The sequence below is a fragment of the Protobothrops mucrosquamatus genome, unplaced genomic scaffold (genome assembly GCF_001527695.2).
Source record: "Protobothrops mucrosquamatus isolate PMUCROS unplaced genomic scaffold, P.Mucros_1.0 scaffold_256, whole genome shotgun sequence".
NCBI lineage: Eukaryota > Metazoa > Chordata > Lepidosauria > Squamata > Viperidae > Protobothrops > Protobothrops mucrosquamatus.
Window position 1 is genome coordinate 1,629,087 of NW_015386332.1, and position 23,154 is coordinate 1,652,240.

The 23,154-nt window shown below is 41.7% G+C and overlaps 1 protein-coding gene across 1 annotated transcript in view; it reads right to left on the bottom strand.

Moving 5' to 3' along the window:
• CLIP2 (CAP-Gly domain containing linker protein 2) overlaps positions 1 to 23,154 on the bottom strand; it is a 59,473-nt gene that overhangs the window by 30,256 nt on the left and 6,063 nt on the right. The window contains exons 2-4 of the mRNA XM_015831318.1: positions 21,585 to 22,129; positions 6,158 to 6,282; positions 861 to 1,074 (exon numbers count right to left, since the gene is read on the bottom strand). Coding sequence (XP_015686804.1) covers positions 861 to 1,074; positions 6,158 to 6,282; positions 21,585 to 22,129 — 884 coding nt within the window. The remainder of the gene's footprint in view (positions 1 to 860; positions 1,075 to 6,157; positions 6,283 to 21,584; positions 22,130 to 23,154) is intronic.

Sequence of the window (23,154 nt, forward strand, 5' to 3'; positions counted from 1 at the left end):
CTTTCCTGACTAATCTGTCCTCAAAACCAACTACTATCATATCGGGCTTTGGATGCAGAACCGGGAAAGAGAGAAAAGAAAACGGTGCTGGTGCCAGTCAGGCCGAGAAAGGCAGACTCGGCAATTGAGTTCACACACTGCACTATGTTAAAAGGTGCCTTCAATGGGTTTTTGCTTTAAACGTTATGCGACTCCAATCACTGTGGTTTGGAAATCATGATTTATGGCTTAGAGCTCTTTGTGACCTCATCCAATTATGATTTATTCCTTAAAACACAGTAAATAGAAAATGGCTCAATGCCATGTGTGAACCCAGCCACCATTTCCTCTTTGATCATACCACCAAGAACAATGGTTGTTGATGGAGGCCAACTTGGAGGAACTAACATGGCTGTAGGTCCCAACTTGTCCATCTCTCTTTCAAAACTGTGTGTTTCTGAGAAAGCAAAAACAAAAACAAAACCCAATCGTAGGCAGGCAGTGTTTTTCAATCTTGGCAATTTGTGTGGATTGAGCTGCCCCAATTCCCCAGCCGGCATGCTCACTAGGGAATTCTGGGAGTTGAAATCCATGCATCTCCAAATTGCTAAGGTCGAGAAACATTGCTCCAAGATATTCCATATATTTGGGCAACGGTCTTTGTATCAGTTCTCTCATATAGCGGGAAGGGAATTGCAAGCTCAGTGATGCTATGACTGGAGCTTATACAATCACTGAAAAAGACATTTTAGAAAAAGGAGGACAAATGATGTCATATGCATCATGACATCATCCACCACATCTGTTATGATTGCATAATTCATGGCACCTGCACAGTTACACCATGATGCGACATCATCAAGACTTGTTCTGAATCTTACCAGACCACTCCGGCTAGGCCTTCCCCCTACAGAGGAGGCTACGGAACTGACAGAGCTGATGGAAGAGCTGCTGGGACTGTGGGTCAAGGCTGAGACACCCATGGCCATCCTCTTACTTTTCTTCGCTTTGGCTGGGCTAGTGGACGGGAACCCAATCCGGATGACTTTATGGATAGGAGCAAAGAGCCCAAACTTTGGTGGGCACTGAAAATATCTGGAGATGAAAGAGGGAGTTGATTTTCAGCAATTTTCCAGCATAAAACATTTCCAGTTTCACATTCTCTTCTCTACTGTGTGCGTCAGTGAATTTAACATGTTTCACAGAGATCAGCCAAGCTGAGAACATACAACCCTTTTTGGATTATGAGCCATGAGTGGGTGGACCAGGTCAAAGAAGCTTGATCTGATTAATTAAAATTAAAATTAAATCCAGCTAATGGAATGACTCCCTGTGCATTTAATGATTTTGTCTTCAGTCATATTAAAAAATTAAAAAGTGATTTTTGAACAATTGTAAATCCACTATCAAAGCCCAACTCAGCTTTATGGATAGATAAAATAAAACATAACCTCAGGATGTGGATTTATTTGCTGTAGATGCTACTCTCTTTGCTGAATCTGTAGTCACCATTCCTTTGTCCTTAAAGCGTGACATTTGATGCAAAGATCACAAGGATCAGGGTTTCTGGATTATAATCATGTTCAGCTGATTTTACCCTTTCAAGAGATGGAAGCTAATAATTTACAAATATAATGTACAGGTATTTCCAAAGGAAACCAAAAATATTTTAAAAATACCTGATGATCAAAACAATACAATGAACTTATTAAAATGCCCAATAAGGCATAATAATGAAAATACACCATAACTGAGCCCAAAATGCCCACTGCTAAGCAAGGTAGTTGTTAAGTGCCCCATTTTATGACCTCTTCCCACAGTTGTTAAGCAAATCACCATAGTTATTAAGTAAATAATGCGGTTGTTAAGCGAATCTGGATTCCTCCATTGATTTTGCTTGTCAGAGACCAGCTGGGAAGGTTACAAATAGTGATCATGTGATCCAGGGACAGTGCAATTGTCATATGCCAGTTGCCAAGCACCCATATTTTGGTCACGTGACCATAGGGATGATGCAACGGTCTTGTGAAAAACAATTGTAAGCCAATTTTTTCAGTGCCGTTGTAACTTCAAACAATCACTAAGTGAATAATTCGAGGACCATCTGTAGTATTAAAATAATAATGGCAAGATAAAATGTATAAAAGCTGTAATGTAGTGCTCGACTTACAATCATTTGTTCAGCGACTGTTTGACATCATGGTGGCACTATACAAAGGGAATTATGACTGGTGCCCAAAATTATGGCCTTTGTAGCATCCCGGCAGCCATTTGATTAAAATTCAGGAGCCCAGCAGTTTGCCCATACTTATGACTGCAGGGGTACTTCAATTCTCCTTACCCACCTATCTCCCCCACATCTGGGGATGTTTGGCCACCCTGCACCAGCAGCATTCCTTGGTGACAGCAGTGGGGCTGGGACTGAAGTAGAGACCCGAGGACTTTAGCAGTCTCAGCCAGCTGTCATCTTCCTCAGGCCTCTACTTCATCCCAGTGCTGTCACTGCCACTGAGAAATACTCCCTCAATCCCAACATCATGGCCAGCCACCACAGTGCAAAGGCCCAGAGGCCCCCATGGCCCTGTACCCCAGAGGCCCTGCCAGGCCCAGCTGCCGTCTGGCATCTCCCTCCCACTGCTGATGAGGTGTGCCCAGCCTCACTATGTGAAGCAGCTGCTGGCCATACTAGGCCTTCTTCCCAAGCCACACACACCATTCTTCAAGTCGCATGTGCCCATTCTCGTGAGACCTGGGAAAGATGGTTTCATGTGGCCAACAGCTGCCTCGCAAAGGGCCAGGATGGGCACAACTCATCAGCAATGGGAGCAAGGCGACGGTGAAAGTCAGCTGGGGTGTGTGGATGGCGATTGAGAATGGGACTCCACTGGGGCACTTCCTGCAACTCTATCGCTTTGTGCCTCACTGCTGGAGCTTCCCAGGGTACAGCGGTTGTGCACTGTACTCTTGAAGCTTCCTGGGACAAAGCAACTTTGCACCACACTGGTGGACCTTCCTGGAGCATGGCAGTTTTGCATCACTCTGCTGGACAGGATTGGGATGGCTGTGGCTTCCCATTGCTGCTCAGAGGCTTTTTGCAGCTCCAAAGCACTAAGAAATCCTTAGTGACAAGCAGTCCCAGAGCTGTGTGGTTTTGGGGCTGCTTTCCACCCCTCAAAACAGGGTGCAGATCAGCCAAATGGGTAGAGATGGAGTGAATAGGGAGTTGTGAGGAGTTGAAGGAGAGGCAGTCCCTTACCTGGGAAGAACTAAGGCTCAGGGCTGAGATGGATCAAGGCCAGATTGGCTTGGATGGGGTGGAATTCGGTTAATAATGGCATTCTGATAACAAAGACAACAGAGGCGGCCAGATTGCTACCATTAAGCAATGCAATCTCGTGACATTGCGCTTTGTGGCCACATCACTTAGCAACAGAAATTCCAACTGCAGTTGTGGTTGTAAGTCAAGGACTAGCTGTATTAATAAACAACAAAGCTACTCCCTCCCTCCTGCTCTCTCTCTCTCTCTCTCCCTCCCTCCCTCTCCCCCTCCTTATTCTTACCACCAATATATTAGCCAGTCTTTCAAAATCTGGTGTTTTCTAATAATGGGATTTTTTCATTCCAGTTATCCCCAATGGCCAGTCTAGGAATGATGGGAACTGTAGTTAGCCAGCACCTCCAGAGAGCCTTAAGTTTAGGAAAGTTATAAAAGATGAAGATTTGGAAAAACCAAAGATTTTCAAAAGGAGAAAAGCTGCTCTCGCATTTCCAATGGCTAGAGGGCAAAACAATTGCAGCTTCCCCCCCCCCCAAAAGAGAATGAAAATCAAGGGAAGCCACAGAAAAGTGTCTGTGTGTGCGTGTGTGTGTGTGTGTGTGTGTGTGCGTGCGGCTGAGGGGGGGAATGGCCAATAATACGATGTGGCAGCAAGCAGTGAAAAAGCAAGGGAAGGTTTTTATAGTCATGCCAAGTCATTTGCCCAGATGTGAGCAGCTGTTCCAGAACATTGCTTCCAATTTGTGGACACCCACAAGCACACACAGAGAGCTGGCAGCTGTTCCAAGCTGTCTTGCCTACATAGAGGAGGAATTGCTCAAGCATTAACATAGAAAGCTGAAGGAAAACTCTTCTATGCTGGGGAGAAGAGGCCAGCTGCAAACAGGGGCTTCCACCTGCCTTTTCCAAATAAATACAAAAAACATTTGTTTGGATGCTTTCAACGAGATGTCAAGAGAAGGTAAGAGTTCCAGTGGCAAAGAGATTTCCCTGCCAAGTCATTCCTTGGTGTTCCATGCCACATAATGAGAGAGCAATCAACAGACCAGCCTTCTCTAACCTGGTGTTCTCCAGATGTTTGGGGGCTCCAGCTCCCAGAGTTCATAAGCATAACCTCCTGGTTATCACAGACCTTAATTTGCAATCTGACTCAGTCTACAAATCTAATCCTGCTGCCTTTGAAAGGCTGAAGACAGTTACCAGTATAAGAGAAAAACAACAAGAAACTGACTGATGCACCCATGCAGGGCTGAGTCACTGACAAAGCGTTATCTATCTGATGATTGTCCTCCGATCTTGTGGGTGTATTGTGGTGACAACAGTAGATAGTTGCTGTGTAGTGCTGAGGGCCAAGAAACCTAGATACCACTGTGGCTAGAGCACCCATTACATAAGGGCTTTGTGTGAAATAAAAACAAAAGAAATACAGATATACAGGCAGTCCTCATCTTACAACCATTCATTTAGTGATTGTTACAATGGCACTGAAAAAAGGACTTATGACTGGTTTTCACACCTACAACCGTTGGAGCATCCCCAGGGTCATGTGATCAAAATTCAAATTCGTGGCTACTGGCATGTACTTATGACAGTTGCAGTGTCCCGGGGTCGCGTGATCACCATTTGTAACCTTCCCAGCCGGCTTCTGACATGTGAAGTCAATGAGGAATCCAGATTTGTTTAACAAATGACCGCATGATTCAACACCTGGGGGACATGAAAGGAGTCACCTTGAAGACTGCATTATTTTTAGTAATCGGGTGTCCCCTGAGCAACGGTGTTGTCACTGGCAAATCCTTTCAACCCAGAAGAACCCTTCGGTTAGCTTTGTAGGTGCTTCTGACACAATTACGGACAGACTTAACATCTGCAGTGATTTGCTTAACAAATGTGGCAAAAAAGGTCGTAAAATGGGGCAAACCTCACTTGCCTTACTTAACAACAGAAATGTTGGGCTCAAAAATTAGTATTAGTACTAGTGCTAAAACTAGGGGAACTGCTTTTTTTTTTTTTAACCCAAAACTGAACTGGGGATCTACCAATTTGTTTCAGGCACTCCATGGTTCATGAAAATCAAAAGTGAGAAGAGTTTGGTTGTTCCACATTTCAGACTAAACAAAACAAGGCAAAGACGGTGTTATTTCATTTCCTCTCCCCCCTATCACACCATCAAATCTCACTCCCAACCATCTTCTAAGCAGTTGTCAGCATCCTTAGCTTCCTTAAGTCCACATGCCTTAAAATTGTCAAGGTTGAGAAACACTGCGTCTAGTATAGTTTGCTTTGGTTGTAGACCACCCAAGAACACTTACTGTGTGCATAGGACAAGTAATGCATGCAATCTTTTGTACTACTTCAAGAAGAACATTTCAAACCTCAATTATTTCAAACTGTGGGAAGGCAGAACACGTGTCAGCATCCCCAAGAGATCTCCCAGGACTTGCTCAAAGATGCTGCACACTAAATTGGTGGCAGGCATTCATCCATGCTCAGACAGTATCCTGGGGAGGAAAATTAAGCCTGACAGGAAGACAGTGAGGGCATTTGGCCCGTCAGACGTTGAGAACAGATGGGAGTGGGGATGGAGAGATATAACAAGACATCTCCGTTGGCTCTAAAGAAAGCAGGCATCTTTTAACCCTCAGAGTTACGGAGATAAAATAATGGGTTAACTTTTAGAAGGAAGTCTGGAAGAAAGTTAGAAGAAACCTTGACCCAACAACCAGAAAGTGATTTTTTCAGTGTAGTTCATTCCCCCAACAGACGTAGGGGTCTTATCTGTTGTTGATTTCAAGCCAAGGCTATACAGACATTTGCCAGAGATGTTTTAATTTGGATTCTTGCACTGAGCAGAAGGCTGGGCTCGGTGGCCTGAATTATTCCAAAGGCGTCTAGAAATACCTTGTTCCAGCAACAGCTCCATCGTTCTTTCCCAGAGGTTCATCCAACTCCACACCACACCATTCCCCTTTGGCGAAATCCGTCTCCCCTACGTAGCGCACCACACCGGTTTTTGTTCCACCAACCTGTTAAATCATTTGACGGAAAGAATTTTTTTTGAAATATATATAATTAAAAACAAGATTAAACAAGCAAGATTAAAAACAATCATTTTTCAATTCCAAAATGCAATGTGAGGCCAAGATGAATACAGTTAGTCCAGGGGTAGGCAACTTTGGCTCTTTTATGACTCGTGGACTTCAACTCCCAGAATTCCTGAGCCAGCTATACAGTTAGTCCAGGGGTAGGCAACCTTGGCTCTTTTATGACTCGTGGACTCAATTCCCAGAATTCCTGAGCTATGCTGGCTCAGGAATTCTGGGAGTTGAGTCCACGAGTCATAAAAGAGCCAAGGTTGCCTAACCCTGAGCCAATCCTTGACTCATGACCATTCATTCAGCAACTATTCAGTTACAAAAGCAGTGAAAAGTGACTTGCGACTGATCCTTGCACTTATGACCATCACAGCATCCCCATGGTCATGTCACCAAAATTTGGACGTTTGTCAACTAGCATGTATTGACTATGGTTGCAGCATCTCAGGGTCATGTGATCGCCATTTGCAACCTTCCCCGCTGGTTTCTGACAAAGCAAAGTCAATGGGAGAAGCCAGATTCGCCTAATAGTGCATGATTCATCTGCAATCATTTAATTAACCGTGGCAAAAAGGCCATAAAATCAGGCACAATTCACAACAACATTTGCTTAGCAATGGAAATTCTGGTTCCAAATTGTGGACATGAGTCATGGACTACCCTGTAATAACAGCATTTGCCAAAAAGTAAAAGAAAGCCAAATAAAACTGTTGAAGGGTGCAAGCTTCCAAGTGATGCAGAAATGCTGAACAAAGAGAGGAAATTGTATTAAAAATCTGTATGAAAGCAATATTTTTACTAGTCAAACTGAATGTCCACAAAGAATATGCAGTCTTTCAAGTGTCCAACAACTCTTCATCAGGCAATTATACTCAGCTATCTGGAGAAAGCAAACACTTCAATATTATATCACACGACTCCTGAGAACATAGGAATAACTCTGTTGGACCAGCCCAGAGCCCATCTTAGCCCAGTACTTTGTTTCTGACAGTGGGTAACTACGTAGATGTTTCCGAGGTGCCCAAGCATTTCCCTTCCTCCCACTAGGCTTGCTGTCCCTAAATTAGAGGTAACTGTGAGTCTTCAACATTGATAGACTTCTTCTCCATTAAGAATGGAGTGGAGTGGAGTGGAGTGGAGTGGAGTGGAGTGGAGTGGAATGGAATGGAATAGAATAGAATAGAATAGAATAGAATAGAATAGAATAGAATTCTTTAATGGCCAAGCATGATTGAACACACAATGTATTGTCTTCAATGTACAACAAACAAAGGGATAAAACATAAATCATAAGATATAACCATAAATCCATTTCCTTTTTAAGGCCATTCAAACTGGTGGCCTTCATATCTTGGAACACTGAACATCTCAATTCCCTTATTTTCAGTCTTATCATCCACTCAGTTAAATAATTAGTACCTGCAGTTTTCTTTGCTCCATTTTTATGTCCTAGTTTGATATGCAAATCAAGCCTATTTGCTTACTTTATTGTTCAATATTTCGTGTAAATCAAGAAAAATGGTAACCGGATATAGCGTGTAGTGCAAACAGAGTCAATGCTAATATCTGATCTCTCCTTCCATTTACATTTTAACCATCTAAAGCAGAATGTAAATTAGGATAAGGACCTATCCGTTCTATGCAGTGTTGTTTCCACTCCTGACACTGAAGGAAATAGAATCATGGAGTTAGAAGAGATTTCAATGATCATCTAATCCAATATTCCACAACCTCAGCAACTTTTAAAATGTGTAGACTCCAACTCCAACATATGAGAATTTTGAGGGTCAGCTTATCTGTGAATGGTGCATTTTTCATGGTACAGATAGTCCTTGACTTACAACCATTCCTTTAGTGACTGTTCAAAGTTACAACAGCACTGAATAAAGTGATTTATGTCCATTTTCCACACTTATAACCATTGCAGCATCCCTGTGATCACGTTACCAAAATTCAGATGCTTGGAAACTGGTTCCTATTTTATGACGGTTGTAGTGTCCCAAGATCATGTGATCAGCTTTTGTGACCTTCTGACAAGCAAAGTCAATGGGGAAGCCAGATTCACTTAACAACCATGTTACTAACTTAACAACTACAGTGATTCACTTAACAACTGTGACAAGAAAAGTAATAAAATAGGGCAAAATTCACTTAACAACTGTTTTGCTTAGCAACAGAAATGTTGGGTTCAGTTGTGGTCTTAAGTCAAGGACTACCAGTATTTTGGTTAAAAATTCAAGAGTTCGGCTTATCTGCGAAAGGGTTAATCCTTGAGTATATATAATAATGAAAAGGTTTCTGCTTCTGAATTACACTAACAGCAGGGAATCGCGAGGTATTCAGATGTACCTCAAGATAATTACTTAAAATATTAGTGTATGTATCTGAGGATAAGCCTATCCGTTGGTAAGCGGAACCCAGTCTTTTTGGTACACTTCAGCACCTAAAATTCTTGGCTTATCCATGAATATATACAGTATTATTATTTTGGGCAGTGGTGTCTACAGCAGTCAGAACCATGATATAGAACAGACATGTCAAACTCGCGATGTCACGTGACGTCGCGCAACGTATCGGAGCTTTTTCGCCGTTGCCGGCAATGGGGTGGGTGCGGCTCCGGTATGATGAAACCGGCCCGCGGGCCGGCAGTTTGACACCCCTGATATAGAAAGTATGAGGTCTTAGTAGCTGACTCAGCTGATAGCAAAATTCTTCCAGAATTGACTTTAACTAGATTTATGGAAATGAAATTGGATAAGGTTGCAGAAATTCTAGCCAATGGATGACTTTCACTTTGGTATCCAATTTATCAAGCATCCCAGAATTAGATTAAAAATTTCAATATTTCATTAACTGAAGTAACTCTATATATTAGATTGTCCTGAAAATTGCAGATTGCTCTTAAAGTCCATTTAATATATGAATAACATAGCAATAATCAACACAGTGTAAATCATAAAATAAGATTAAAAGCTACAGTAAATTCTATCCAAATACCTGAAATTTATTCTCATCTATCAAATCTAGAAAGTTACAATATTTAGACTTTATATTAAGAGAAACCAAATTTTGGGTGCGACTCAAGCCCATTTATAGAATTATAATCCAAAAATGGTTCCCCTCATGAGTTCTGTATCAGATTTATTTTTGAAATACAAACTTATTTTAGACATCGGTGTGTCTACTGCCATAATTAGCCATTCAGCATGTACTTTTCAATCATAAACAGAATATCCTTGTAGCAGTTACCATGTTCAATGTTAGTTTATATACTTTGGGGAAATATAGTAAAGGTTAGCAATATTTAACAAACGTTTGCAGTTAGAATTGTTTCATTCTAGTATAAATTATTTCCCAAAATTGTTTACAACATTCCAAACAAATGTGGAAAAAAAATGGTCCAAAAAAATCATTACATTTCCAACAATTTTTTAGAGAATGAATTGTCAATCGCTACTGATGTATCAGCAACAAAACATCTTATACTAGAAAGACTACAGAGAAGAGCAACAAAGATGATTAGGGGACTGGAGGCTAAAACATATAAGGAACGGTTGCTGGAATTGGGTATGTCTAGTTTAACAAAGAGAAGGACGAGGGGGGACATGATAGCAGTGTTCCAATATCTCAGGGGCTGCCACAAAGAAGGAGTCAGGCTATTCTCCAAAGCGCCTGAAGGCAGGACAAGAAGCAACCGGTGGAAACTAACCAAAGAGAGAAGCAACCTAGAACTAAGGAGAAACTTCCTGACAGTTAGAACAATTAACCAGTGGAACAACCTGCCTCCAGAAGCAGTGAATGCGCCAACACTGGAAGTTTTTAAGAAGAGACTGGACAGCCATTTGTCCGAAATGGTATAGGGTTTCCTGCCTGAGCAGAAGGTTGGACTAGATGACCTCCAAGGTCCCTTCCAACTTTATCATCATCATCATCATCATCATCATCATCATCATTATTATTATTATGATTTTCGTCCATTCATTGCATATCAATTATCTATATACAACTAAAACTGTCTTGCCTGTCTGTAACCTTCAATTACCCAAAACAATGCATCATAGGGCAAGGAACCTTGAATGGGGTAACTTAAAGAATGCATTCAAAATCTGCAATCAGGGAATTGAAATTTCAAGGATCTTCAGAAAGCTTGTACAGATAGTCCTCGACTTACAACAGTTTGTTTAGTGACTGTTCAAAGTTACAACAGCACTGAAAAAAGTGACTTATAACCACTTTTCACACATATCATCGCTGCAGCATCCCCATGGTCATGTGATCAAAATTCAGATGATTCATATTTATGACGGTTGCACTGTCCCTGGGTCACGTGATCACCTTTTGCGACCTTCTGGCAAGCAAAGTCAATGGGGAAGCTAGATTCACTTAACAACCGTGTTACTAACTTGACAACTGCAGTGATTCACTTAACTGAGGCAAGAAAGGGACATAAAATGGGGCAAAACCCACTTAACAACTGTTTCACTTAGCAATATAAATTTTGGGCTCAATTGTGGTTGTAAGTCGAGGACTAGATGTGTTTGCAAAGTTGTGGGTGGGTGCTGCAATGCTACTATGTTGCTGCAATCAGCCATGGTCACATTATCATGATTTTCAATGCTCCCTGCCAGGTTTCTGCAATCAAAGTGATAGGAAAACCGGCAAGAAGTTGAAAACCATTCCCCTTCCTACTGATTTCTTGCCCGTCTGTGGTCAGTCTATAAGGAAATATATCTGAAAGGATGACCCAATGGGTTATGGCAGTGATGGCGAACCTTTTAGAGACCGAGTGCCCAAACTGCAACCCAAAACCCACTTATTTACCACTGGGTGCCGGTGGGCGTGGCCCACTGGGTGGGCGTGGCTGTGGTGGTCATGGCAGACTGGGTGAGTGTGGCCAAGGTGGGCTCGTCCTGTGAGGCAAGGCAGGGTGGGGGTGCCATTGCCACGGGGCAAGGCGAGGCAGGGGCTGGGATGGCTGCTGCCTGACACAATCGGCCCCTGCACAGAGGACAGCGAGTGCATGGGGGGTGACGGTGTCCATCAGCAGCCACAGCCTGCCGGCCCATCAACCAGTGCACTCTGGGGCTCCACAGTCTGCCGCCAGCAGTTCAGAGAAGCCGCATCTGAGTTGGACGGACAGACCACAGCTGAGGAGGCGATGCAGTGGTTCGTGTCTGGGAAAAGGAGAGCATGCAAGGCCAGGAGGAATGGGACAGGGGGGAGGGAAACCAGCCGTGCCGGGATGCATCCGGCCACGTGGGAGCTCAGTGAGTTAGCAGGCGGCTGGTTGAAGAGGGACGGTTGCCATCTCTGGGGCATGGCACGCGTGCCCACAGAGAGGACTCTGAATGCCGCCTCTGGCACGTGTGCCATAGGTTCGCCACCACTGGGTTATGGGCTTCTAGTTGTATCAAAATCCTGCATCCATTTAGTCATACAATCTTTACATGTTCAGTTTCTCAGTCATATTTCACCAACAATTTAAATATGAGGCCCAGCAATCACTCTGAATTTTGTGTTGTATGGTTTTCAGAATCAGTCAAGTCTATAAGCATTCCCTCTCGTTTTCTCAGTTCTTTTCATTACAACGGTACTTCTTTCAAGGTATTGAAACCAACTGGGTGGCTCTAGCCTTTCCGAAGATAAAGTCTCTTGTCTTATTAATCACATTTTACAGTCTGTACAATCTGTTATCTCTCTGCTGAGTGAATAGACTATTCTATTGCAAAGATGTGTGATGATATGCTGCAGTAACTAGCCAGCTTTGGCTGATCTCAGAAAACTAAACATGGACAGACCTGGTTAATACTGAATGGAAGATTACTGAGAAATCTTAGAGTTACAATTGCTTTGGGGACTGGGATTGCACAGTGAAGCAATGTGTTTGTAAAGAATAACATTATGTGATCGCATCACTTAGCGAGAGCAATCCCAGCAGCCATCATAACTGCAAAATGCACAGGTGGGAAAAAGTGGGAGTCTCAGGTAAGGAACACAGGGGTATGCAGGGCTTAAGGTGTTCTGCAGGAAGATGCTAGGGAACATGGGAAGGCCGGCAAAGGCTTCAAGTCGGCCAGCAAAGACCACAGGAGGTTCTGCAAGTGGGTGCACACTGGAGTGCAGGGGCAGAGGCTGCTTTGTAGTACCTTGTACTAGTACCTTGTATCCTAGGGGGTCTCATATTTTATAGTTTGCTCCTTGGGAGAAAATGGGGGGGGCAATCTACTGGGGTGACTTGTGAATGGCGATCACATAATGTAGCTCATTGCAATGCTATAATCGTGAGCCAGGCTCCCAAGCACCTGGATTGTGAACACATAACTGCAGAACACTGCAATGGCTGGAAATTCAAGGACAGGTTGTAAATCCTTTTCAGCACTGCTGTAATTTTGAACAATCGCTAAATGAATGGACATAAACCGAGGACGACATGTAGTTTCAAATGTCTTAGGCTTAAGGACTTAAGAACAATGTCTAAGCCCTTCTCTTGCTCTGTAATAACGCCAGATCTTTTCAAACCCATAAATACGCTCCATCTGCCTTAAACAATAAATAAAATCAACATTTTAAACAAAAGCAAAACATGAAATGTTTCTTCTGAACCCAGCCTAATGCAGACTTTGGAATCTGGGTCCTCCTTCTCTCCTCCCACTCCCCAGGATGCCCCAGTAAAAGACTAGAGTTAAGTCTTCAAGAGTCTTCAAAGGCAGCTCAAACAGAGACTGCATCTCTCCATCAACAAGAAAATAATACCTCTAAGAGCCAGGAGAGAGCAAAAGCTTAAATTATCCTGTCTCATCACTGTGAGGCTGTCACTGCTCCGAGACCACCCACACTCAATGAAGTGCAGTGCACTCAATGAAGTGCAGCAACCCCTTTTGTTTTTATTCCAGAATTCAAAATGGCCATATAGAATGCAGCAGCTTGTTCAGAACTATAAGAAAACAAAAGTGGATAGCGAAAGATGCACCCTGCATTGCCTGCCATTAACCATCAGTTTCAAGCACTGGTGTGTATTTGCTTTAGAGAAGCGATTCACTGGCTTTTCCCTCTAGAACAGAGGTGTCAAACTCACAAAGTCACGTGACATGTCGCGATGTATCGTGATTTTTGCCATTGCCGGCAATGGGGTGGGCACGGTTTCGCTATGATGCATGCGGCCTGCGGGCCGGCAGTTTGACACTCCTGCTCTAGAAGTTCATTTCTACAGATCATTCATCAGAAGTGAGCATTAAAAGTGGCTCAGAACTCAAAGTAACACAAAAGTTTGTTTCACAGCTCTATGCCAGAACTTGGTTTCTTGGTTTCAGCTTCGCATGTTGTACCAATCCAGACACTGTGGTTTATACACTCCAGTTTAAAGGTTAGCATGTTGTATGATCCCAGTCATCCATGGTTTATTTTTGATTATGCAAACCATGGATTCATTCTGTGTGGGAATTCAGCACTTGTAGATCACCCTGGGTTACGTACACCAATGGTCTGCCCAATCTATGGCATCATTGTTCTAACTAATGACTTTAAAATAAAGCAAAACATCAACTCACAAAAACAGGTAGTCCTTGACTTACAACCATTTGTTTAGTGACTGTCTGAAGTTACAACAGCACTGAAAAAAGTGATCCTTGCAATTACAACTGTTGCAGCTTCCTCATAGTCGCATGATCAAAATTTGGGCCCTGGGTAACCAGCATGGTTGCAACATCCCAATGTCATATGATCACCATCTATGATCTTCCCAGCTAGCTTCTGACAAGCAAAGTCAGTGGGTTTAATAACTGCATGATTCTCTTAACAACTGTGACAAAAAACATTCTTAAAATCAGATGCAACTCACTGCTTAGCAGTGGAAATTCTGGTCCCAATTAAAGCACCAGACTAGAAAGTGGGAGATTGTGAGTTCTAGTCCTGTCTTAGCCATGAAAGCCAGCTAGGTGTCTTTAAGCCAATCGCTCAGCCCAACTTACCTCACAGGATTGTTGTTGTGGGGAAAATAAAAAGAGAAAGAAATTGTGTTGGATATGTTCACTGTCTTGAATTATTTGTAAAAATAATAAAGGTGGGATACAAACAAACAAATAAATAAAAATAAAATTCAGGTCCTTAGTCAAGGACTATCTTTGGTGTCCATAAAAGAGAACTGTAAAGCCAATGCCAAAGTAATTATGATCTTATTTCCTTAATGGGGGGGGGAATCTCCATGTATGTAAAAAAAAAACTTGAAAGAAGTTGCAGGTAAGATTTTTAAATAAGTATTGAAAAGCATTAAAAAATTTCTGTGCATTCTACCTCCACACAAAAAAAGTTTAATACACAAGATACCCAAAGTTGCATTCATAATTACTAATCCTGAAAGGAGTAGATTATTAATCAGAAGTTTCTAATGAGTTTAAAGGTTGATAGAAGAAGGCACCTGAAAGTCATAAACTCTGACAATTAAATTTCATACAAATATGAAAAGCAGAAGTTGCTAGCTAACTGAAACTGCAAGTAGAGGAAACACAAAAACTGAGGATAAAGTTTAGAGCTTAAGGTAGCAAAGGTATAACCGCAAACAAATATACTGTAGAGATAATTATAAGAATTCAGCTTTCCAAACAATTCCTCTGAATTCTGCTTGAATTTCCTCCATAATTCCCACGTCCAAGAGCATGGCCCTGCAAACTTCATGACTTCCTCAACAGCCAGCTGCTGTTTCCTAATACAGAGCAGTCGGTAATTTTATCCATGTAACCATGAATAATTCAAGATCAGCAACAGAAGGGACATTAAAAATAAAATTTATAAAGTATATTTTTTGAAAATCCAAAGTGCACATAGATGTAAATTGAGAAGTGGATTATGCATCTCTGGGGGGGGAAGGTTGCCAACACAAGTGTTTTTTCTGCCTTTTTAAGTTTTTAAAACTCTTTTAATAATTTCATCTTCACCTTTTTAATTCTATTTTTGATTTTGTTCTTATTTATGTTTTATATTATGGGTTTTTGTTGTATTGTAAATTACATAGAATCACTTAGGTGAGATGGGGTGGGTGGAAATGGGATGAATAAACAAACAATTAAGACAGAATCCTTTTTAAGGACTGCCCAGAGAACAAGGCCACCCCCACCCTGTTGTCCCTAGCAGGAAATTGGAAGATAAAGACATGTGGTCTAAATTAAGAGTCAGTCATAACATCCATGCTTCCTCTGCAATTTTCAAATTATGCCACAGTTCTCAAGAAAGTTGCTTTGCTTGCCTGTTTTACATTTACTGAAGCTTTCCTCAGCCTCTTAGTGACATCAAAATGGCTTCTTTGTTTCTCAGAACTGGTTCAGATCCATTTGTATGTTGAATCGTTAATTATAGAATACAATATTTGAATCACACGTCTATCATTTTGCATTGCTTCCAACAGAAAAGAAAATTCCCTTGAGAAATTTATAAATAGGCAACAATTCATTTGCCCTGTTTATCCTCAGTTCTGTTTTCTAAATATTACTGCTTTGGCACATGGAAGTTCTACACAAATATTTCAAGTACTCCAAGAGGCTTTTTCATGGGAGAAAAGCCAGGGTAAATGGAATCAACGGAATGCAACACACTAGTTTCCAAGCTTTTTGGGAGCTTCAGCTGTACTAATATATATTTTGAAATAAGCTCTCCTAACACTCCCTAATTAGAAATTTAAAAAATCAGCTAGTGGACTTCAACTCCCAGAATTCCACAGCCAACAATGCTGGCTGTGGAATTCTGGGAGTTGAAGTCCACATGCCTTAAAATTGTCAAGGTTGAGAAACACTGAGCTAGGACCATAAAGGACTTGAAAACGGAGAACAGAAAATCAGAACCAAAATCAAAAACAAAGGGGTAAATAATCCATAATAGGAATGCCTACATTTCTTAGGGTGGCCTGTTCTGTATCAAAGAGGGAGAAAGAACGAACGAGGGAATCCAGGAGCAGATTGTGAATGACTGATTCAGATCTTTGCTATCCTTCCTTCAGACAGAGCTAAATTTATAGCCTACATTGATCAAATGCCTTCATGTCAAGGGATATCCTTTGACACAGCAGAGAAACCAAATGTATAAGTAGCCCTCGACTTACAACAGTTCATTTAGTGACTGTTCGAAGTTACATGGCACCGAAAAAAGTGAACTTACGACCATTTTCTCCATGATCACATGATCAATGTTCAGATGTTTGGCAACTGACTCATATTTAGGAAAGATGCAGTGTCCCGGAGTCATGTGATCACCTTTTGCAACCTTCTGACAAGCAAAGCCAGATTCACTTAACAATTGTGTTACTAACTTAACAACTGCAGTGATTCACTTAACAACTATGGCACGATAGGTGGTAAAATGGGGCAAAACTCACTTAACTCACTTAGCAACAGAAATGTGGGGCTCAACTGTGGTCGTAAGTCGAGGAATACCTGCACTCGGAGATGAACCAAGAATCGAAAGTGCCAAAATATAGCCCCAAAATTGGATTCAGCTTATCTGTGGATGAGCTTATCCACAGGTAGATAAGGTAACACTTCCCATATACAGGTAGTCCTTGACTTAACAACCATTTGTTTAGCGAGTCCCAAAGGTGCTTTTTCAGGAGGCAACTGGACTTTTTTGTTTTTCTTTGATGATGTTTCGCTTCAACTCTGACTAGATGATGGGGAGTGGAAGGATTTATACTGTTTGCAAACAGGTGGTCATTTGCATTCTTTTAGAGAATTGTTGGGGCCATCAGGAGGTTTACCTGTGTCCTCAGGGTCACCTGAGTGGTGCAAATAGGTGTGAAGCCTTCTTGGCTGCAGGATGTTTTCTGCCCTGTGTCCCTTCACTGTTGAAGACAGGCACAGGCTGTTGGGGATGTATTGTCTGCATCTCAAACTGAAGCGCAAATGGTTCCTGTAGTCTGCAGTGTTTTCTGGAAATCCATTCATACTCCCTCACCATTTGAAGGGTGTTCATCCCAAAGTGCATAGCTAAATGTCAATGGAGACATTTAGACATCGACCCTCTAAAAGAATGCAAATGACCAGCTGTCTGCAAGCAATATAATCCTTCCACTCCCCACCATCTAGTCAGAGCTGAAGAAGCTTCTTGGATGAGAAGCGAAACATCATCAAAGAAAAACAAGAAAGTCCAGTTGCCTCCTGAAAAAGCACCTTTGGGACAATCATGACCTGGATGACCGAGAATCTCCATAGACATTTGTTTGGCGAGTGTTACAACGGCACTGAAAAAGTGACTTTCGACCTGTCTTCATATTTACTACCATTGCAGCATCCCTACGGTCACCTGATCAAAATAATAGGGCAGTTGGCATGTATTTACCAGGGTTGCAGCATCCTGGGGTCACCTGATTGCCCTTTACAACCTTCCCAGCTGGCTCCCAACAAGCAAAGTCAATGGAAGAAGCCGGATTCGCTTAATGACTGCATGATTCACTTACCGACTGCAGTGATTCACTTAAGAACTGTGGCAAAAAAGATCGTAAAATTGGGTGAGAGTTAAGCTAAGCCTTGCTTAGCAACAGAAATTCTGCTCCCAGTTGTGGTTGTAAGTCGAGGAGTACTTGTAATATAATAATAATAATAATAATAATAATAATAATAATAATAATAATAATAATAATAATAATAATAATAATAATAATAATAATAATAATGAGGAGGAGGAGGAGGAGGAGGAGGAGGAGGAGGAGGAGGAGAAGAAGAAGAAGAAGAAGAAGAAGAAGAAGAAGAAGAAGAAGAAGAAGAAGAAGAAGAAGAAGAAGAAGAAGAAGAAGAAGAAGAAGAAGAAGAAGAAGAAGAAGAAGAAGAAGAAGAAGAAGAAGAAGAAGAAGAAGAAGAAGAAGAAGGTTGGAAGGGATCTTGGAGGTCATCTAGTCCAACCCCCTGCTCAGTCAGGAAACCCTATACCATTTTGGACAAATGGCTGTCCAGTCTCTTCTTAAAAATTTCCAGTGTTGGAGCATTCACTGCTTCTGGAGGCAGGTTGTTCCACTGGTTAATTGTTCTAACTGTTAGGAAGTTTCTCCTTAGTTCTAGGGTGCTTCTCTTTTTGGTTAGTTTCCATCCGTTGCTTCTTGTCCTGCCTTCAGGCACTTTGAAGAATAGCTTGACTCCCTCTTCTTTGTGGCAGCCCCTGAGATATTGGAACACTGCTATCATGTCCCCCCTCGTCCTTCTCTTCATTAAACTAGACATACCCAATTCCAGCAACCGTTCCTTATATCCTATATGGAACTGTGCACATTTCCATCTGCAGATAAGCAGACCCTCAATTTTTTAACCAAAATAGCATGAAAGTTACAGGTCAGCTTATCCGCAGGTGGCACTTTTCATGGCATTTTGGTTCAAAATTCTCCATGGGTGGGCTTCTCTGCAAATCTATACAGATTATAATTTCCAGAGCAAAGACTGGGCAGACAGTAAATCTGCATCTAATATCAATCTCTGAGTTATTTGTAGTATACGGGTAAATCCTTGACTTACGACAACACTTGAGCCCCAAATTTTTGTTGGTGAGACGTTTGTTAAGTGAGTTTAGCCCCATTTTACAACCTTGCTTGCTACAGCTGTCCAGCGAATCTGCAGCTGTTAAGTTAGTAACACGGTTGTTAAGTGAATCTGGCTTCCTCATTGACTTTGCTTGTCAGAACGTCAGAAAAAGGGGATCACACATGATCCTGGGACACACTGCAACCGTCGTAGGTATGAGTCAATTGCCAAGCGTCTGAATTTTGAGGACGCTGCAATGCTCACAAGTGGGAAAAATGGTCATAGGCCACTTTTTTTCATCCCAATGTAAGTTTGAACAGTCGGTAAGTGAACTGTTGTAACTCGAGGACTACCTGTATAAGCAAAGACTGCAAAGACAAACAGTCATAGAAGGGTGTTGTAGCCTCAGCCTACAGGTCAGAGGAAAGGCAATGGAGGACTAAGATGCCTACAAATTATTTCCTTGATACTGCCTGGCTTCCTCTTTCATCTGACTTCATTTTTATTTTATATTCATTTCATCCTGACGTCTGCAGAGTGAACGTAGACGAACACTATATGGAGGCTCACACCACATATATATATTTCTCTTGGCAAGAACAAAAAACAAAACACCATACTTGAAATAGAGATTATGGCTTAATGTATGCAAATCAATGTAGCCCATCATCCTGGTTTATTGCCTGATAAACCCTGGTTTCTCCAAACAGTATAAAGCCATCATCTCCTCTGTGAAAAGAGGAGCTTTAATCAATTCTGCCAGGTTTTTTAAACCTGAAATTATTGCTTAAAATGACAGCTACATGAGGTGTATTTCTTTACTGTTTAATTTTCTTTTATGTTTTATTTTTCAGTTGACCAAATATTTATTAAAAAGGTGGGATAAAAATATAATAATATATTATAAAATCACGCTTATTATAATCAAGTTAGTCTCTGCCTGATTTATTCTGCTACTCAATAAGCCAAAAGCTTATTCTACTTCAGTGAAACTGGATAAAATTTGCTGAGGTCTACAGATCACTCAGCCCAGTACTGCTCCATTTTTAAATAGTAATTTGATTAAACATCACAATTAAAAAGATTAAAGCAAGTAATACAAACTAAAAAAAATAAAAGAAATAAAAAGAAAAAAGGCTCCATTGTCAAAGGAACAACTGTTTCCCTCCCTGCAGGAAGAACAATTGCTGCTACAGACGTTTGCCCGACTTGCTCTAATCAGCGTGAAGGCGGCTGCTTAAACAAGCAGCCATACAGTCTCATTTCTGCCTTTTTGATGGTCCAGGCATGGCCCTTTGAACTGCACAATCCAGTTTCCAATTTCATAGATCAAAAAGTGGGCTAGGATGCCATTTAGAATGAAACCATATAGCAGAGGTCCCCAACCTTTTGGGCACCAGGGACTGGTTCTGTGGAGAGAGGTTTTTCCACTGACGGAGGGAGCAGGGTTTCCAGTACTGCCTGCATCCCCGGGATGGGACTTCGCTTGTCTGTGCAGCCCAGTTTTTGGCATGCCGCGACCCGATGCTGGTCCATGGAATGAAGGTTGGGGACCCCTACCCTATAGCAAAGTAAATAGCAATAGCACTTAAGACTTATAAACCGCTCCATAGCGCTTGATAGCAATTTCTGAGCAGTTTACAGTGTCAGCATATTGCCCCCATCTGCCTCATTTTACTGACCTGGGAAGGATGGAAGGCTGAGTCAACCTTGAGCCCCATCACGATCGAACTCCAAACTATGGGCAGAGTTAGCCTGCAATATTGCATTCTAACCACTGCGCCACCCAACAAACAAACAGAACATTTGCTCTGGAATTTTTCTCTCTCCTGCCTAGAAAAAAATGCTGCGATGAGTTTGGGACATGATGTTGAAAGAGACAGTGGAGTCATACCTAGCAAGAGCCTACCCTACTCCATAAACATGCAAAGATATCTGGGACCTCAACTCATCTAGCATCAGACCCTTTCCAACTTTGCTCCTCAAGTTCTTCTTCATAGCCTGTGGGGCTGAAGCTGAGATCTTGGACATAAATCACTGAAAACCATCCTCACTGGTCTGTGGTAATGTTTCTGAGTCCATCACGCCACCATGTAGGCAAGTCTTACTGCATGGTTGACTTGCTTATAGTGAATCTAAGGTCTCCCTGGCAGAAGAGACAGGAAACTTGCTCATGGAAAGGTCTATGTACCATCATACGGCACCCAGAAAGAAAAGGAGGCCCTATCCTAACTTCCAGATACAGTTGTTTGTTATCTATTTTACCCACTGTTTTAATGCTCATACTTATCACATGCTGTTTTATTTTACTATTTTATTGTAAAATGTTTTGAGATTTTTTTTAAATGGGAAGCAGCACAGAAATATTTTAAAGAAATAATTTTCAACAACATACAAGTAGTGTTTTCTTAATGAATATAAGAGAGCATAGCTCATTATAAATTCACAAGTAATTATTTGGGGGGAGGGGTAGAAACATAATTAATTTTTTATGCCCTCAAAGTACATCCTTTCTCTATACATGCTGGATCACTATTCATACTATTTTTTAACATAACCATTTCTTTTATGTGTTCAAGGATGAGGGGTTTTGCCTTTCTTTCCCCTAGTGCCAATAGTGAATTTCTAAAGGAAAATGGGAATGACAGTCAAAAAATCCTAATCAACTTTTCCCATTCAAAAAAAATTAAGCCCCCAAACCATCCTAAAATAATATTCATTCAAGAAATAATAAAAGGAACTTACAAGGACACGATCCCCAAGTCTGAAGTCTTTATCCCCTTTTTTCACCGATCCGCTGTCTGAGAGGTTGGATCCAGATTCATTTCCAGTCTTCATGGTGTTGTTGAGAACGCTCTCCCGTAGAGGAATGACGCGAGTGGAGAGAGGTGGGGTGGAGGTCCCGGAGTGCAAGGACAAGTTCTGAGCTGTCAGAGACTCCACAGAATGAGCATCGCTTCCTGAACCCTCTGTCGTGGGTTGGCGGGTCAACTTCGAGGGCCTTGTGAAGATCCCCTGGAGAGGCTGACATTCAAAATAACGCACTCCGCCTACAGAACCATCATTCTTCCCAACTGGGTCATCTAGAACAACTCCTGCCCATTGTCCAGGGGCAAACTGGGTCTCTCCCAAATACTGGATTATGCCTGGCTTCACTCCATTCACCCAAACACGTTCACCCATCACAAAGTCCCCCAGGAAATCATCGCCCACCTCGGCAATTTTTGACCCTGGCAGCTTCTCAGAGGCACCTGTGGAAGATGTGGAACCCTGTTTGTGCAGAGGTGATCCTGTAAGAAGAAGCAAAGAGAGAGAGAAATCTGTCAGAACAAACAAAGTCTTCGCAAGAGACAAGACCATGGACTTTGAACACTTATGTTTAAATACAAGCAGCAGAAGAGAAACAAGTAATTATTCCCAAGGATTAAAGGCTAAATGAAAAAAAAATTCTTTGCTTATATGCACTAATCCATGCTGGATTTCATGACCAGATGCTGGAAGAGTTGTTAGGGATCCCATGCAGGAGAATGAGCAAGATGGTCCCTTTGCTGAAGTGGTAAACACATTATTATAAAATCAATTAGTTAAATTACTTCAATGGACCCACTGGAGAAATTACGCCCAGCTTGAAGCATCTGGCTGGCCACCTGAGAAAAAGAATGCTAGACTAGATAAATCTATACTTTTATAAGTAGAGCTTCTCTTATGTTCTAACAGATCAAACTGGTTGGGCCTACTGGAAATTAGCTTAGCAACATCTGATTAGCCCACCCAGTTCAATCATCTACTAAGAGAAGTTCCTTTAGATGAACTGGAGGTTCAGAATTAAGCATCTTAGCATCCAGATGCTGAACTGTGTGTGTTTGATCTCTGTGCAGATTCACAGAATCTACACAGATGGTTCTGTTTTTTTAAAAAAGCAGACTGTTCATTTCCTGAGCCTTCTGAACATTTAATAAACTTGGTCTTCCATTGCTAACTTCAACCCTAGTTTTCCCCAGTTCTATAAAGGAGCTTCAAGGAGTCCGATATGTCCCTCCATTTAAATAAAATAAAAATGCCTGGAAAGCAACAGCAACGTGCATTACTCTCCAAATGGTACCAACTGTCTTTAATGAAGTTTCAGTTCATCAAGTATCAGTGATTTAAAAACACAGCTGCCCTTTTTAAGTTTCAGTTGGCAGCTGGCAGCATGTGGTCAGAAAACACTTTGCCATCTGAAAAGATGAAGGGTTATGGCAGCTTGAATGGCGTTTGTTCACTTTTCTTTTTCCCACTGGTTGCAGAATTTGATACTTAATCTAGTTACAGGCTT